This window comes from Sinohyriopsis cumingii, chromosome 13, assembly GCF_028554795.1.
Source record: "Sinohyriopsis cumingii isolate HCF-2022 chromosome 13, ASM2855479v2, whole genome shotgun sequence".
In the NCBI taxonomy this organism is placed as follows: Eukaryota; Metazoa; Mollusca; class Bivalvia; order Unionida; family Unionidae; genus Sinohyriopsis; species Sinohyriopsis cumingii.
Genome location: NC_142973.1, coordinates 65,568,482 through 65,587,571, shown reverse-complemented (window position 1 = coordinate 65,587,571; position 19,090 = coordinate 65,568,482). Strand labels below are relative to the sequence as shown.

Genomic DNA, 19,090 nt, shown 5'->3' with positions numbered 1-19,090 from the left:
ATGGTTACATATCCCACATGAACAAATATCCATCCATTTTAGAATGTCTGGGATCAAACGTTCACATTCAGTACATCATATAGGCTGGCATTGTACCTATAGTGAATCTGTAAAGCACATTTATGGCTATGTGCACTTAAAATATCCCAAAATGTTACTTTCGTCATGAATATGCCTATGTATGGTAACATATTTCAATTTAGTACTTTTACAGAGTGCGGTATTGTAGCATCAGCTGATATCTGATTCCAATAAATCCAACACTCTTAAAAATAAACTATATATGTTTAAACAGTTAATTTGAATTATGTTTGCACATTTGATCCTAACAAGTACATCGTATATGTCCCACATTTGCAAATGTCCATCCTTGTTTACAAGTTTTGGGGATCAGAATTTCACATTTAGTTGATGATACAAGATTTACTGGTGCCACATTTGGCTGTATTCACTTGCAATATTCAAAATCATTATTTCCCTCATGAATAAGATTGCTTATAGTAATATATTTTAATTTAGTACATTGTCACTTGACTTTCCTGTATAATGGTATGTAATAATGTTTGCACCAATGATCAAACCTCACTACCCCTACATTGCCTTAAACTTTATGATATATAGTTTACCTGATTAGTTATTTAACCTGTAAATGGCTAAATATGCTTCTAGAAACCTAATATATGTTTAGGATGAATTTATCACTTTAATGCAAAGCCATTGCTTCACATTTCTGAGTGTCACTCTGTCAAGTTTAATATTTTTTCCCATGCTTGCAACCTTAATGTTATTTAGAAATCACCATGTCTAACACATTTTAACTTCATTCACCTACATCTTACTGTTTTCTAGAATTAAGTGAAACATGTTATATCTTTTCAGATCTAGCCAGGTATCTGGAACAAAGTGTTAGAGTTGGATCAGCTTGGTAGCTCTCCACAAACCCATGACCTCCTGCATCTGAGGCGCATGCTTTAAGCCAGTTACACACGCATTGAAGTTTTAAAAATCAGTATTTGTCTCTGAAAATCAGTATTTTTGTACTCTGGGATTGGCAGCTATGCTTCAGATAGTCATACTGATATTGGTCATAGTCAGAACAAGAAAAGATGTAATTCTATGACTATTAGCATTGTCAAGAGCATACCGGTAATGGTTGAATCACAGATAGTATTTTATGAAACTGAGTCCAACTATATATCATGACTAGATGATTCTAGTTGAATACCATACAATGGTACCATGCCTTAACGTCAATGTCAAGGGAAAATATAGTGATGTCTTAGTCTGCAATGTAATTTTGGAACCATCTTAATGGACATTTCAATGAAATTTGCACAAATATATATATTATGACAGGAAAGTGTGTGTTAGTTGCCATAGCCAATAATGTGTTAAAAGTGACAGTAAGCCAACCTAGCTGGCCATAAGATCAAGTATTCCTATATTTGTGTGGTCAATCAACTGTTGTGCATCATATGGCTTCCAATGACATTATGGGTACAAATTACTGATTAGCTGCTTTATCGGGATGGTCAAGCTAATTTGGGGATCAAAATTGACATAAATCTTTCTTAGACATCTTTGCCAAAATTGTGACCAAGTTGGCAACTGTGTAGGTTCCATGGTCATGAGCTTTAATAGAATCATGGAGACAATTTTGATCAAAGTTGTTAGGGATATTCCTTTTTCTGCAGCAAGATGGAACCCCCACATACATGGCTTTCAGTTTCATGCAAATATATATAAAACAAGCACAAATTCTTATTTTTTTTTAAAAAAATTGATGCCCACAACAGTGTTCCCACTTGAAGTGCAAGAACGAGAGTCAAAGATCCCCATGGTGTTTTCAACTGGTGGTCAGGTTGAGTTAAAAATAGACCTTGGTATCAAAACTGGGAGTTTAATAAAAACATTTGGATTTCTCTGATGCACCGATGAACATAATGTGAAACACTATCACAAGTGTACGCATAAAGTAGTCTTAACTGTTAAAAAAAAAAACAAGTACTCAGTGTAACCCCCTCCATAAAATCATTAATTTCAAGTTGTGGTGAAAATGATTAAACAACATAAAAACAGTGTATGTTAAACATTTAGGCAAAAGATTTTTTTATGTAAGTAATGTTGTTTTTCATAAGCAGAATAGTTTTTAGGACAGAGGTGAATTATCTACCAAATTTAATCTGTTGAGTTCTGGTAATATTTGAGATATTTTAATATTTTTGTTAATCAGTAAATTTACATTCTTAGGTATCTAGACTATCAACAGGTTTTTTCAGGTCTGACGGTCACTGAAGATCAACATTTTCAGAGTTATTCCTTTCCTGTGCAATCCATCCACCAGAGTTTCCAGACCCTAACACTGTTGAAATATCAGAGACCAGCTACATGTGAGTGATTTTTTAATTTAGAAATTGGCGTGCATAGTAAATGGTATTTCCAGAGTATTTATTTTTTAACATATTTGTTCAAAAGTATAAGAAGCCAAACATTCTCAGATGAGTACATTTAAACAATATCCCACCAATGTAAACTCTTCCCGTGATAACTCAAACGCAACGGGGTCCAAAAACACAAGTAGCAAGTTACAGAGAAACCTGTGAGAAAATGAAGAAAGGGGTGCACATCAGCATTTTGAAGGGGGTGGTGATAGGTGGCTTTAGTTTTTGATAATTGCATAGCAATAATAATAATTGTCAGTGATGAATGAAGTTCATTGCTCAACTGTATAAATTACCTTAATGTTCCATAAATCACATCTCTGAATGATTGCTTGAAACTTTACATCATGTGGTTTCAGTACACATTACATGGGAACCCGCAAGAACATTGTATTACAGCCATGACTTTTGCACATGAATATGAATACATTGTACTGTTTCTGTACAGTCACAAATCTGTCAACCTTTATGTATTGACCATAGTATTACAAAAATTACCCTTAAAACATAAATGTACAGAATTTACCTCCGCTAGTTTTTTCTGTGCGACCTCTTACTGTGATGCAACGTGTGGCATCAGTATTCTATAGCATGGACCTCTCCCTAAATATTCGGATGCGGGAATTTAAAGTATAAAAAGGGGATAAATAAATCCACAGGATTGTCATACAAAATCAATAACAGCAGTACCAAACGTTAAATACTACAAAGTAGTAATTAACTGACTTCTGTCAGTATTGAAAATAGGTTTCGTAAATAGATTATATGTGTGTATCCACTGGTCACATTAAAACAATTAACAAATATTCCAGGTGTTTAAATGTTAATCACTACCGAGGGGGTCAGTAAAGGAGATAATTTGAGAATTATACATATCATTTGAAACGGATTTTAGTTATTAGCTAGGCAAAGTCGCAATTTACCGAACTTCTCACGCATTGCAATCACAATAGTTGTTAAACGCTTTATCAGTCGATCTGAGTTCCGTGTTATGTGACAAGTTATCTTTGAACCACGACCTTTTAAAAAGTAGTTTATTGCGTGCAACTTTGTCAAGATTTTTTGATTAAATATCCTTTACATGTAACATACCCAAACAGCGAAATCTGTAGGTCACAACAGTCCCTTATCAGCGAGCAAGTACACCTTGTCTGATATTTGTGACACTCAAAAACACTGAGCTATTCCATATACCGGTGTTACGAAACACCCAAATCCACTCAAATCCACCCAAATCCACACCAAATCGCATTTTGTCTGTCGTCTCATCTCTAAATTGCAACGGTACCTCCCCTCCCACCATTTTAAAAAAAAATTTAAAACAAATCTTTTTCCACAAATCGAATTATTTTTTATTGTGCAGTTTTACACAGTTCTATTGGGTTAGGTCTATTTAGACTGACGAGAAACCTATAAATTGGTATCATATTTGTCAAATTCGGTGGTTGTTTAAGATTGATATGACTTATTTGCCAGTATGGAAGACATTCGTGTAGGCAGGCATGAAGACGTACTTAATAAGATACATACACATACTATAAACTGTTGTATAGTTTTAATTATATGCTTTAATTCTTCACTGTTCTATTTCTATACCAAATCAGAGCCACATGTTCAACAAAATATCTATTCTAAGGTCACGCTCAACCTTTCAACAACACGGATTGGTATAATCTATGTATCTTCAACGGCTATAGGTCGTGTAATCTGGAGAAAGAAAAAAAAACTGGATATTAAAATTTCAAAAACGTTTTGAAAAGTACGAAGAGAAAAGCAAATTTTTTGTTATGTATCAAACACATTCATAACAATGTACGACGAAATCTTCAAGAAAACGGGGCATGTGTACTGGTCAGTAAAACAATAATCCAAATCATTTTAGAAAAAATGGAATAATATTTGCCTCAGATGATACGGAATTTGATTCAAAATGTCAGAATTTGGAACCCTATTTAAAACAATTTCCAGTTTTCAAATCATATTGGCAAAGATTCCTGTTGGGCAAAATCAGCAACAATATCCAGATATATCAGTGCCAGCAGCCTAGACTTTAAGTGTCTCAAGGATTCTGAAAATGTTGGATAAAAGTCAGGCCAGCGGAAACGGCCAGCATCCGAACGGACTAAAAAATATTATAAATGACCAATTGGAGAAAGAAATGTACTTACAGATTATTCTTTTTCACCATCTTAATATTGAATCAATGTAATAACAAATCAAGTTAATTATGTAGGAGTGTGTGTGTGTGTGTGTGTGTGTGTGTGTGAGAGACAGACAGACAGACATACAGACAGGCAAACAGACAGAGACACATTGTACTGATCAAAAACCAATAAAACCCTAATGTTATCTAATAAACAGAATGTAAAAAGAAACAAAACTGCAATATTACATAAGTGCTAATTATACTACAATTTTAATGTTTTTTTTTTTTTTAGCAATTATAGGATTATGAACTGTTGGTGCGAGTTGAATAGCAGAAAGATAACTCGACCTTTGGGCAATCGAGGCCAGGTGTTAATTATAAGAGTTAGAAAATGTGAATAATAACAGGTAAAATGCTTCTTGTTGACGATTACGAAAAAGAAACCAATGAAAGAACCTGCCGAATAAGTTGGTCAAGCGGCAAGTTCTCAGTTACTCAATTAATTTAAAAATCATATTAGTTCACAATCAACCAGCTGAAACCAGCCTCGATTTGTTTTTCATTGCATAATGAGTACTGACAATTGCCAGCGTATTTTCTTTGGAATTTGTGTAAGTTTCAGTTTTTGTATTATTCATCATTAATAGACAGTCTAAACAAAACATTACTGTTAATTACAAGCAACTAAATACACAGTATATAATCTTAATGTTTCGCGAGCTCGTCTCTCATTTTGAAACAAAGCTTAAATACTGCCCATTTCTTTTTTTCAATTGTGATTTTCAAAGTGAATCATGGCAGATTTCAGTAAGAAACGCGTAGCCAGGTTTCCATGTGGTGGATGCAAATCAAGATGTTCAAATGACTGTGTTAAATGTTCATTGTGTAAGAACTGGTATCATAGAAAATGTCAAGAAATCTCGGACGATGAATTGAAAACGTGGGGAAATATTGAACTGGACTATGTGTGCGTTTCGTGTCGTACATTGGACGGTGAAGAGTTTGACTACCTGATGGCCATGCATCGTCTGCAGAACGTAAGTATCGGCATTTATAATTTGTAACTAATTTTAATTCGCATATGTTAGCACACGCAAAAAATACATTCTTTTGCTTTAGGCCCCTAATTATTTACGCTTGAACGTGCAGGCAGGCGATAGCTGCCATATCTCGCAGCAGAGGGCCGTTCGAATCCCGATGTGGAACCAATATTGATTTAATAAAATAAAATCATAATAAAATAAAACTCGTAATATAATGTCTTGAGTAATTCTCCTAAGGCCCGTGCATAGGGTAATTATATATTACTCTCTTAATAATTATTTTTATCTACAAACAAATGCAGCTATTTGCCCGAATTTACATAATTTAATGTGTCTATTATTTATATTTTTTTTAAAGCAACATAAATATGTGCTATAAGTATGATACAACCGGATCACACTACATTGCAAATCTATCGCACCATGTCGCACCAGGTGAATTTCATAACATGATGTAAGTTACAGCCTTCACATCTGATGGGACAAGAATGCATTCATGTGTATATAGTGTATTGCACTTTTTGTGTGAAAACTGTTTTAAAATGATTCAATTATTAGAGTTTGATATGGTCCACGTGTCAATGTCTATTTCCACTCACCGTTGTATTAAGTTATTGTCAACCTCAATTTGGAATCTTATTATTATTAATTGTAATATATTATTGGCTAATAAAGTCTAGTAATGTTATGCCAGCCAAATGTCAAACAGTAGAAAAATAGTCGATGTTAAAGACGCGTGCGATGATATGCATTTAGTAAATTCCTTTGATAAATAAACAAGATTTGTAGCAGCAATTAATTAAGTCAATTGTCATCATATTCAAATCTAATACGTAATTGTAATCGGATTAAGGTCACACTCGACCGTTCAACACCACGGATTGATCAAATCTATGTATCTTCAAAGGCTATAGGTAATGTAAAGGCGAAGAAGCAAGAAAACGTCGTATGATCATACAATTACCTAAATGCCCATTATGCAAAAAAGAAATTTTTTCTAAACTAAATACGATAGCCCAATGTGAAATAACAAAAATGAGTAGGATTAGTTTAATTATGGATATTTATAAAAAACATAAATATAACAAAAACAATATTTTATATCAAGACACTGACTGTGATAATAAAGTAATTTTAAAAATCGTAAATTTTATTATAGATACAATGATGCAATGTGGCCAAGTTATAAGAATAAACAAATGATTGTATATAACAATTTTCAAACATCCAAAATAAACTTGAAAAATCTAAAACTTAAAACTTGAAATAAACTTAAATTTGATTTAAATAACTTACTCAAAATTTAATTCTAAATTTAAATCAATTTAATTTGTATACTGCATATTATTGTATGTGTATGTATGTGTATATGTATGTATGTATATATATGTATATATATGCACGTATATATATATATATATATATATATATATATATATATATATATATATATATATATATATAGGTATATATGTGTGTATGTATGTATAGGTATGAATACATATGTATATAAAACATATATTTCATTTTTTTTCCCCTCCTTTATTCTTTTTTTTCTACTTATTATCTTCAAACAAAATTAATACAGACGAAGGGAACACAGGGTGAAGTAAGCAGCATAGACGACGCAGGGCTAAATCACATGGCGCTACGCGAAGTGGCCAGGTCTGCGGAAGAGTAGCAGAAAAACCCACACGGAGGAAAATGGACATACAAAACAAAAACAATACACACAAATAGAGTAGATGTCAACTAACCCATAACTAATATATCAAAAAAACAAAAACAAAAAAAACAAAAACAAAAAACAAAAATATTTCGAGAATTTTGTAGTACTTTTTATTAAAATAAAGGAGAATGACATATGCCATATAAGGGGAAACATTCACAAAATAAATAAAAATGTGGACCCTTATCCGGATATAAATCCTTAATATATAAAAATTGGAGGAGGGGGGGCATTTGTCTGGTGCCCCCCCCCCCCCATAAAAGGTAATGTAATTGTATCACTTGTGCACGCTCTCTGACAAATAAATCTCTTGATTACAGGCAGTCGATATGAAGGTCATGGCGAAGTAAACAACAGCAGTCCAACGTGAGACCCTTTTTAAAATCGAGTTCAAACCAGTATGTGACAAAGATGTTGTTTTCCCTCCCGTCAGAGTGGATGCCATTGCGAAGAAAGTGATGATTAAATATTTTGATGAAGTCAGTGGTGACCCAAAAATCACAACTGGTAACGGCGACTGCCTATTCAATGCAGTGTCCCTTCTCCTGTATGGAGACGAAAGCAAATCAGTACAGTTACGGTATCATACCTGTCTCCACATGGTACGAGCTTCAACATCGTACATGAATCATCCCCAAAGGAAGCGCATACAATGTTTATCACCATCTTTTGAAGCTACCTGTATTGACTGTGCTACAATTGGCGGTTTCTCATCTGCATGGACAATTTTGGCTCTATGTGATATTATCCAGCGTTCGGTGCGGATTTTGTACCCTTCAGTCAATGGCGTGAACGACTTGGTACACACTTCTCTGAACACGACTTTCGAACCGTCTGCAGACGTACAAGCAGGACATTCAACAATCAGTATTCTCTGGTATGCTCAAGGGCAACTCCCAAAGCAAGGATCTTGGTATGCAGTAAACCATTTTGTCCCTGTAGTCAATTTGAAATGTAAGTCAAAAAAAAACTTTGACACATAATAATGATATGGACCATAGATATGAAGAATATGAGAACAGCGAGGTTGATAATTTATTAACTCCTGATTCGCAGAAATGCAGTGCAAGTTTACATGATTTAACTAACATTTTACAAACCGATGAGTATGAAGAAGACAGTTTCAGTATGGAAGCGGAAACGGCCGACGAATCTAGGGAATCACTATATCCTTGTACCGTATCTGACGTGTCAGAGGTCAATATTCACCGTAAGTCATCTCCATTTCAAGCAATGATGCCAGCTAGCAGCCCTGGAAAGTTCATGACCAACGATGAATTACTGAAAGTAATCATGTCTACTGAAACAGGAGAAAAAAGCATCCCACAAGGAATAAAAAGCGACGTATACACTGTCATTGAAGCATCTGATGACGACAATGGTGCCAAAAACTTCCCCGATGACTGCGGTGTTTGGGATTGGAGAAGTGCTACAACCATTAATCAGACTTTTGTTGTCACCGATTCTGTTGACAAAGTACGCACAGCGTATATGGAAAAGGAACAGTACTGTGTCAAGAAAATGGTCAATGGAGAGATCACATATGAACCAATATTTCTTCAGCCATCGAGTGTTTTAACACTGCATAGATATTATACTAAATTGATGGAAGACAAATCATTCAAAAAACGCGTAACAACAATTGCTGGCCTGCCCGATTCTTTTCCTGTAAAGAAAAAAAAATGCTGGCCATTGTGGAATACTGCGGCAAAATGCCAACCATCTTTAAAAATCACGGAAATTCTAAGAAATCGGAGCCATATGTAAGGACAGACCCAAAAATTATTCAGAGAGCAGCTGAAATGGCAAAGCATGAGAACCTCAGCAGCGTTCTCACAAAACTTATGGAAGACAACAGTTTCACTGCTCCGAAATCGATGAAACAAATAAACGACAAGAAATTCAGAGACCGCAAGCGAAAACGTGAAGAAAATATCAACTCCAGAATAAATATAACTGATGATGTGGTTAGTGTTTTAAGTGAGCTTCACACTAATCCAGTCATCCAAGAAATAATTTTGACTAAACACAAAAAACCGGTTGTCATTGTTTATAGCAACCAACAGATGGATGATACGATCAGAAACTGTGAAGGTGATGACGGGAGTGTTCTAGGTGTTGATAGTACTTTCAACTTGGGAAATTTCTATGTCACAGTCTTTTCCTACAAAAACCGATGTGTGATAAGCAATAGAACAAACGATTTTCCGGTAATGTTTGGGCCGTGCATGATACATTTTGATGCCGAAGAGGAAACTTACGGGAAATTATTTTCACACGTAAGCGATCGATTTGGACACAAAGCGCGATTAACCATTGGAAGTGATGAAGAAAAGAGCATGACAAACGCCCTGAAAGCCAAATTCCCGCATGCAAATTTTTTGTCATGTACCAAACACATTTATGACAATGTCCAACGACATCTTCAAGAAAATGGGGCATGTGTACTGGCCCGTAAAAGAATACTCCAAATCATTTTTGGAAAAAATGATGGAGCAATTTTTGCCTCAGATGATACGGAATTTGAATCAAGATGTCAGAATTTGGAACCCTATTTAAATCAATTCCCAGTTTTTAAATCATATTGGCAAAGATTCCTGTTGGGCAAAATAAACACTTATGTTTTCCGCCCATTACCCGAAGGAGTAATCAGTGCACCATGGACTAATAATAACAGCGAGTCCATGAACCATAAGTTAAAGGCAGCAGTTAATTGGGACAGAAACAAATTCCCAGAACTTATTGAAGAGATCGGAACTATTATGAAAAACCAAATTCTGTTTCTCGGATGTGCTGTTTATAGCAAAGGAGACTGGCGTCTAGCACCTTCAATGGAAAAGCATGTTATTCCACAACTAATATGGCATGGTATGCCACAAATGGAGAAAGACAGGCATATACACAAATTCATGCTGGCAAAACCACCACCAACAACAAAATCCAGATATATCAGTGCCAGCAACATAGATTTTAAGTGTCCCAAGGCTTCCGAAAATGTTGGGAAAAAGCCAGGCCAGCGGAAACGGCCAGCATCAGAACGGACTAAAAAATATTATAAATGACCAAAGAAATGTACTTACAGATTATTCTTTTTCACCATCATAATATTGAATCAATATAACATTTTCTGTATGACAATAAAATATTTGCAACATTTGTTTTTGGTCATTTTTATATATTTTATGGGTCATTTATGGAATCCTTTTAGGGACAATCGCTACATCTTGTAGTATTTGGCCGGGCGATGGAGCGATGAAGTGATGCGATGGAGCGATTTGTCATTTATTTATTAATTGAGTGGAGATTAAAGTCGAAAGATTGCACTAGGGTGTGGATTTGGTGTGGATTTGGGTGGATTTGGTGTGGTTTTGGGTGGATTTGAGTGGATTTGGGTGGATTTTGGTGTTTCGTAACACCCCCATATACCGCCTTCCTTCTTGTTTCAGTATTATAGCCCTTCCGCTGTCTACTTAATTCATTTCGGCGCTACACTGGCCTCATACACAACGGAGCAGTAGTGGTTCACTTCTCGAAATGAGACACAGACTATGAGTGATTGTAACAGGCACGATTTTTTGGGGGGGGGGGGGAAATCTACGCCAATTATGAATGGCTGAATCTCTGATCACGCGCACAGGTGCTCGACGCGAGCTTGATGTTAAGAAAAAAAAACAAAACAATAATCTAAAGGAAAAAAATCATACAGAGTGACAAAAATACCTTAGATTATATTATGATAATGAGGGTCCTATGTCAGAACGGGGTCATCGGTGTAATCTAAGGTATTTTTGTCACTCTGTATGATTTTTTTCCTTTAGATTATTTTTTTTTTTTTAACATTAAGCTCGCGTCGAGCACCTGTGATCACGTGCAGCGGAACAATATGCGGATCTCCTCGGTCATTTAAATCTCGGGTGTAAAGTGTCGCCTGTTTGGTGTTGTATAGTGAGTACTGTATACACATTAGTTTCCACAGAATCAAGTGCCTGTGATATTAGACGATCAGCAACCAAGTCTGTCCATGAGGTAGGTTAAATCATGTTTTTATTATATTCCTGCCAATATGCTCAAACTATTATTCAAGGAAAAATTAAAAACGTTTTTTGTGTTCCGATTCAGTACAGCAGATGCATTACGACAATTTAAGGGTATTGCACAATTCAGAACAGGTGGGTTGGAGATGGTACTCTGATTTTGAAGAAATAGCTAGAATGTATGGTAACAGTGCTGTCCCATTTCTTTCAGTTAAAGGTCACTGGCCACCTATATTGTACAAACGTGTGATATTATTATAGCTTTTATAAACAAAAACGCATTGGTTATGTATGCGCACCATAAAAAATGTTTCCACGTGCCCGAACCAGATATGACGTATATTTATCCCTTCTATTCCACCTAGCCAGTCAAGTGTTTAATTTCCACACGTAAATGTATGTGGGATATAGCGTACGATCGTGCTTTTGTACAGCAAATATGGTGCATTGTGTTGCATTCGGATGTAATCAAAAGAGTGACGATGGGAAAAAGGGTTCTTTCTTTTTCCGAAAGACCATGTTTACCAAAAACAAGAGATTTAATATGTGGGATCGAATAGTGGAGGATGGGAAAGTTGTATCATTTATGCCGGATTACAGTGAATTTGGCCCAAAGACAATTCGGCCCAACTCGAAATAGTTTGTACGTTCTTTTTCTTCAGAAAACAAGTAGATGCAATGTAAGATAGGTTTTAGGAAAAAATTTAAATTTAAACAAACTATTTTGATATTATTTGAAAACAAATAATCATACTTCGTAAAGGACATATTTATGAGAGAAAAAACAAACTGACATATCTGGCTTGTTCTAATTAAAATATTTATATACATTTTTATGCTTAAAAATATGTGCATCTGAAGAACGACATTCTCAATTTAATTATTCTGTCTAATTATCAATATTGATTTATAAAACAGTAATACTTAACAGATAATATTTGTCAGGATATATATACATTTTGCTAAGGGTAGTGTACATGAGATATTATAACAAATATACTTAATTTTAGGCTTCACATTGTAACACAGCTGCATACACGCTAGATTACACATGAGAGAGAGAGAGAGAGAGAATAATCATTTTGTCAGTATTTAGTTGCTGAAATATGAAGTTCTTACCAGTTAATTTTATTGTCTGTTTTTATTTTTCAAGTTGTCTTAGTGTGTGCGTGCATAAATTGAAAGCTTGTCATTACTGGTCAATATTGTCAATCATATTTGCTCCATTATTCCGTACAAATTAGAAAGGAAATAAATTTGTTTAATTTGTACCCCCCGCCACACACACACACACACACATTCAAGGTACAAAAGAAATTGATAAACATACACTTGTTTGAAAATAAAATGAAAGAAATTAACCTTGCATTGTTATCATATATTCCTTTTTTTCATCATGCGAAAATTATTTTAAAAATATATATATCCACGAACTCCATATATGTAGCGGATGCTGGCTTTCGTATGAATCCTTAGTGTTGAGTGTATCGCTTATGTCAAATAAAAAAACAAATGAGACGAAAATATCATCCAGTTGCTTGAAGGCACTTGCCATTTACGCATGATAAGTTACATATTGCAAACTGACCCAGATTATATTGTATCCAGGTTAACTATGAGACGGTATCTTGCAAATAAAAATCATTATTTTACAATACATTCAATGTGAGTGCAAATGGTAATCTTTTTGCTTGCATGGGTTGCAAAAGTATTATTAAAGCAAGTTATTATTATGTGTACTATTTGCCCTGCAAACATCAATTATGATTAAATATGGCAAAAAATAGAAGTCTGGGTGATAAACACAGCTGACAGGGAGCAATAAACTCATTGTTTAAACTTACCGACAGGACATCAGATACGTAGGTTATTTTATTACAAACTTAACCAACCCCGGAAACTGACTTTGTTATCTTTTTAGTATGCCAAATTTTCTTCTGAAGTCGGCCGACAAAAGGAAGTTAAGTTTGGTTCCTTTGGATTCTTTAAGTGTGCCAATTTCTTTCTTCTTTTATTTTCAAAGCCTGCTGACACAGGGAAGCTAGCATTGATCCTTTTTACCTTTATTAACGGAAATTTTCAAAATAAATTGAAACAATGGAACAGTTTTGAAAGCGACACAATCTAGTGCATCATGCACGCATACTGATATAAGGCTGAACAGTAAATTAGTTTTCGTTAGTTTCTTCTAAATATTCCCTATCCATAGTTTATAGTGTTTTATTTTTCGATAACAAGAAGCATGTACTTTTTGTTGTAGGGATAAATGTATGTCATTTCGGTTGGCGTCCTTTATAGGTGGGAATTCATAACTAAGGGGAAGTAACAGCATTGTATACTTCTATTTCGAGTAATTAAATTATTATTTCTTCTTTACACTTGATAATTTTTTTGTTCTTTTTGTGCAAGTATAACTACTTTTAATCATGTAATGCAAATCTGATGTAAAAAGAAAAATGTTGGAGTATGGCCGGTGACCTTTAAGTATCCTGCAACATTTAGCACTGGGTATGTGAAATAATAACTTGTAACAAAAAACTTATATTCCTGTTTATCCACCGAATTTTATGCAATGAACAGCAATAGGAAGCAGTGTTCTTCTAACCAATGACCGCTCCGGTGGCCTTGTGGTTAGAGCGTCCGCCTCGGATGCGGGAGGTCGTGGGTTCGATCCCTGGCCGAGTCATACCAGAGACTTAAAAAATTGTACTAACAGCTGCCTCGCTTGGCGTTCAGCATTAAGAGGTTAGTGTTAGGACTGGTCGGCCTGGTGTCAGGATAATGTGACTGGGTGGGACATCGTGCTACATGTCTGCGGCATGATGCCCCAGTGCTAGACATCACTATAAACTGCCACATTGCAGACATCGTAGCAATATGACTGAAAAATTGTTAAAGCTGCGTTAAAAATCAAAAATCACATCACATCACATCACATCTTCTAACGAATGACCCATTGGGCCCCATGATTGAAAAAAAATTGGTCCATTTTTTTAAAATATGGGTTCAACAATATACCTGTCATTTTTGCATACATTTTTATCCATTGAAGTTTATGTGATAATAACAGAATGCTCAGAACCAGAAGGTGATCCTGATGGTATTTAAACCCCTAACACTTATTTTGATTTATAGTCATCTATTGTTCAGTGAATTTTTCATGAAACTTGTTTTCAAATTTTTATCAAACATATAAGAAAGTTGCCATGTGTAGACAGAGGTAACACACGAACAGTCTGGAGAATCCAGACAATTCGAAGAACAAATCATTCTAGTTGGGGTTAACTTCATAGCACACCTAAATTCATACTTGACATTTTAACCCCATCTCTTCTGTGTGTAATGCTCTTTCTGCATTGTAGATTTGACCCAGCTCATTCGAGAACAATATGGATGACACAAATGTACCATGCATAGTCTTGCGAGTTAGAGAACAAAAACATTTTGAGAAAGGACATCCGACTCCAGGAGAAATTGTAACGTGTGATTATGACCGTGGTACAGTTGAGGATGATAATGACCATGTTACGGTTGAGGAAGAAGCACCAGAAAATGAAGCTGTTCAAGAGACTGGAAGAGAGTTTAATGCGGGTTGCACAGTTAAGATTGAAGGATATAAATTGAGGGAGGAAGTATACAGTCGGCAGACTGATAGTGAAGACGATCTGGATGAGGTTTATAAAAATCGAGATTTTGGAAACTACATTACTGTAGAGAAATTAGGCTCTGGCTTTTCATCGTACATAAGTTGCAGGGACAGAAAAAGTAATGTTGATCTGTACAACAAACTCAGAGCTCGTTCATCTTACCAGCCGCTGCACAGCGGACACCAGCCTGCTTTAGTCGATGAACAAGTACAAGTTCCAGCTGTTTCTCCAGTGCCAAGCGATGAATACTGCCGTTTATTTTCCCAGCTACTAAATTTGTTTGGTAAGATTTAAATCCATCTTGATGATTTGTATTTCTCAAACCATGAAATTAGTTTAGAAGCAAACACTCATTCATTTTTATATGCCTACGATAGGGCAGAGCATTTTATGTTATGATGTCTGTCCATCTGTTTTTCACCTGTTACCAATTTTATTTCCACAAAGGGACTAGAATCAAACACCATCTACAGTCACCAAACTTAAGTAGATGGCTTGCATTTGGGGTGGGAAAGAAAGCTATTAATTTTGAGCTCACCATTGTTGCCTGAAAGAAGAAATGTGGTTTCTGCATATTAACCTTAGTTTTACATCACAGATTTGGACCAAACATTGTAGATGGCTTGCACTTGGGATAAGAAAGAAGTCTATTAGTTTTGCGGTTAATGGTCATGGTCAGTACAAATAGTTTTTGCATAATAACTTTAGTTCAGCATTGCAGACCTGGATCAAACTTTGTGATTGGCTTGCACTTGGAGTAAGGAAAGGTATATTGATTTTTTTGGACTCTGAGACTTAAGTAGAGTGTATACGGTGCTTACAATTTGGGTGTATTGTGGACTAATGAAGCCTTGTGTTCTTTGTATACATTTTAAATATCTTTTTAATATGCTTTGCTTCCTTTGCTTATTTTAACGGCCCTCCCACCCTGCCTAGAGGAAATGTTGATTGGGGAAGCAGTGGCTGCTTACATCAGTAAATTTACAAAAATATTAAAGTTTACTTTGTTACATTGAATATTATACAAAAGCAAACAGGAAGTAGTTGATTGATTTATTTGATGTCATGATGTTTTCCTTCATAAATATAGTTACAGTGAATTGTAAAATGATTTTATTTATTTCATATTGATTTAGCAGAATTTTTTGCAAATCATTCTCATTGTGTTTTTATGTTCTAATCGAACAAGTATTCCATTTAATGAGATAAATGGTTTCCAAGTGTCAATGCTTCTCTTGCATTGGCAGGTTGTGAAAGATTTTGCACGAATTTAATTAAAGTATTACAAAAACATTCTTTCTTAAATTCTACACTTGTATATTTTTTTGTCAAGATTGCCTGAATGTCGTTCCTGCAATTTCAAGAGAGATGTGCTTTATTGAGTGGGAGAGCACAAGTGGGGTCACCACTATCCGTCGTTGCTTCTCAGAAATCCTATCTGCTCGGTTTTCCCAAAGAGAGCTCACCTTGGGAGTGAGTAGAAGTGGTTATGGGTTTCTGCTGCCATATGATGATCCTGGTCAGTTGTCGCACAGACGAAGGACCTTGACCTTTCATCGTGAGTTTTCTGATCCACCTGGGCATAATATAGTAAGTGCTCATGCATTCATAATTAATTAAGTTGATCAATGATTAATTTTTTTTATGGTTAACAATTTCCTGCTTACAGTAATTAAAAAATGTTGCTATCTTTATATGTGGCTTGAATGGACAAGCAGGTTATTTGTGTAGTAATATAGTGCCCCCACCCTCACCCCTTTGAGCAGTACTTAATAAGAGAAGCTACCCACTGAATAAAGGCTACGTATACTGTACCTTGTTAAATGCTGATCTGTTCATCATCTTGACATCAGAGATGTGATTCACATAACAGAACAGTAAATAAAATTATATGTATCAGAACGTTTTGGTTTGGAGACTTCAGCATGATTCACATTTAAGTATTAAACTTGCAGTGTGAAACACATCATAATGCACCAAATTTTAAAGTCTGCATGCATGGCAAACATGATGGTCACAACTAGTGGAAATTTTCAGAAACTAGACTGGTGCCTAACCTGGGGCAGACCATATTTGTACACTGATGAACTCTTGTATTCATTTAATATTATTTGTCTGTATTTAATGTTTGCATTTGCTTTCGTCATATATAATTCTCTGTTCATTAGAAAGGAGAGAAAAATATTTTTGCAGTGGAAAGAAATGCCACTATGGGGCTGAAAGCCTAGATTTTTTTCACTAACCTGGCTGTTTTACTGATGCAGCTAATATCAATCAGAATCAGCTTCAGTTTCTATTTCAGCATTTATTATTCAATAATATAAACACAAAACAATGACAGTTGTATTTCACCACAAGACTTTTGAGTGAAGTACCCCACACATTTTATATTCTTTGAATATTCAGTGCAGAAAGTGTATTAACATCAGAACTCTGGGTCATATTTCAGCCATTTGTGTTCACTTTTCCAGCATTTCTTGTTCTGTCTTAATCTCTTCTATTGACCATATTTGTGATCAAATTCTTCATTGTCATAATTTAATTTCTGCTGTTTTAGTGGTGGCTTCACACCTCGCAAATACTTCCACATGTTTACAGTTGAAAATGGCATATAAAAAGATGATAAGTCTGTATCTATATGTAATCTATGTAATGGAAATACAACCAAGATGTCAACACATAAAATTTCACTACCCCACCAATGACAGACATTTGAAAGATGAAAAGACCTTCAAGTTGATATGAATATCATTAATGTATTTTATCGTGAATTGTATTGATATGCAACATGGGTGTATCGTCTCATCCCTTGTCATGGTACTTTTGTAACTTGATGAATCATTGTATCTCTAGATGAAACATTATTTTTTAACCATTTGTTCCTCTTATTTATTGCAGGAGGAGTCGGAGGAATTTATTGAAAATTATGACCAGAATAACACAATTCACTCTCCAGCAAATTTCACAGAAAGTGATTTCTCACCAGATTGTTTCACAGAAAAAAAGGTCAAGGATGGAAGTTGCTTGCATAGAGGACAGCAATTGACCATACCTGGACACTATCTTGGAAAAATATATAGACATTATGCTATTTTAAATAAAGTAGTTTCAGTTGCATGTTGAGATCAGAATGTAGAGCTTGAATTAATTCACTTCACTAAAAAAGGTGGAAAGAGAGAGATCTTTAAAACAAATGAGAAATATGATTTAGATACTGCTGACTTGCGTATCGTTGTCTGTCAGAATCAGAGGTACCTCCCTGATGAAATTGCTCAAAGGGCTGAGTCCATGTTACATGGTGTTGCTGGGGGAAAGTTTAAAAAATACAGTGTGTTCAGAAACAATTGTGAACATTTTACAATTGGTGTGCAGTTGGAATAAAGCAAAGCTTCCAGGTACAAAACATGTGGTGGGTACTCATCGAAAATATTTTCATGTTTGTTGTTTCAGTAGTTTTCATCAGTTTCTTAGATAGAGCAATGCTAGGGATTACTAATTGGATACCGGTATTGCTTGTGTTTTTTGTCTGTTTCATCTATTACCTTTACAAGACTGTCAATTTGTGTAGGCAACTCTTCTCAGGTTTATCACATTCAAGGATGACTTTGATTCAGTTCTTGCTTGAGTTTTTATCATGGACTGTTGCATGCATTGCTCTCTCTAGAATTTTGTCATTGAGTCATTCCAGCACCTTGCTGCTACATCTCCAATGATAAAGCATGGAAGGGCTGAACCAATTAAATAAATGAAGAGACTGCTTGGTATCAAGAAAGTTGTATAATATTTGTAAAACATGTAATTTTTTAATCATTATTACAGTATTTTATAATTTAACTGATTTGGGACCCAAGTTTTAGTTGAAAGTTTGCCATTTCATTGCTAACCCAGGTTTGTTAACAGTAAGTTTGATGGACTTAATGAATATGAACTTATTTTTGGTTCAGATCAGGAAGACATTGGATTTGTAGTCACGATCTGTGTGAGTGAAGACTGGAGTTTGCCCCAAATCTTGAATTAAAGTTTCTGTTATAACTCTTTTCTTGCATAGAG

The 19,090-nt window shown here is 35.0% G+C and overlaps 2 protein-coding genes across 2 annotated transcripts; both read left to right on the top strand.

Annotated features, from left to right (window-relative positions):
- The first annotated feature begins 7,801 nt into the window (after positions 1-7,801).
- LOC149785744 (uncharacterized) lies at positions 7,802-10,486 on the top strand. The gene is made up of 2 exons (XM_089979927.1): positions 7,802-8,325; positions 9,034-10,486. Exons 1-2 carry the CDS (start codon positions 7,818-7,820, stop codon positions 10,419-10,421), a joined length of 1,896 nt encoding a protein of 631 aa, XP_089836053.1. The 5' UTR covers positions 7,802-7,817; the 3' UTR covers positions 10,422-10,486.
- A 638-nt stretch (positions 10,487-11,124) lies between these two features.
- Positions 11,125-18,551, top strand: LOC149785743 (uncharacterized). The gene is made up of 4 exons (XM_089979645.1): positions 11,125-11,385; positions 14,756-15,323; positions 16,374-16,630; positions 17,939-18,551. The coding sequence occupies exons 2-4, from the start codon at positions 14,783-14,785 to the stop codon at positions 18,161-18,163; spliced, it is 1,023 nt and encodes a 340-aa protein (XP_089835771.1). The 5' UTR covers positions 11,125-11,385; positions 14,756-14,782; the 3' UTR covers positions 18,164-18,551.
- Positions 18,552-19,090: the final 539 nt, after the last annotated feature.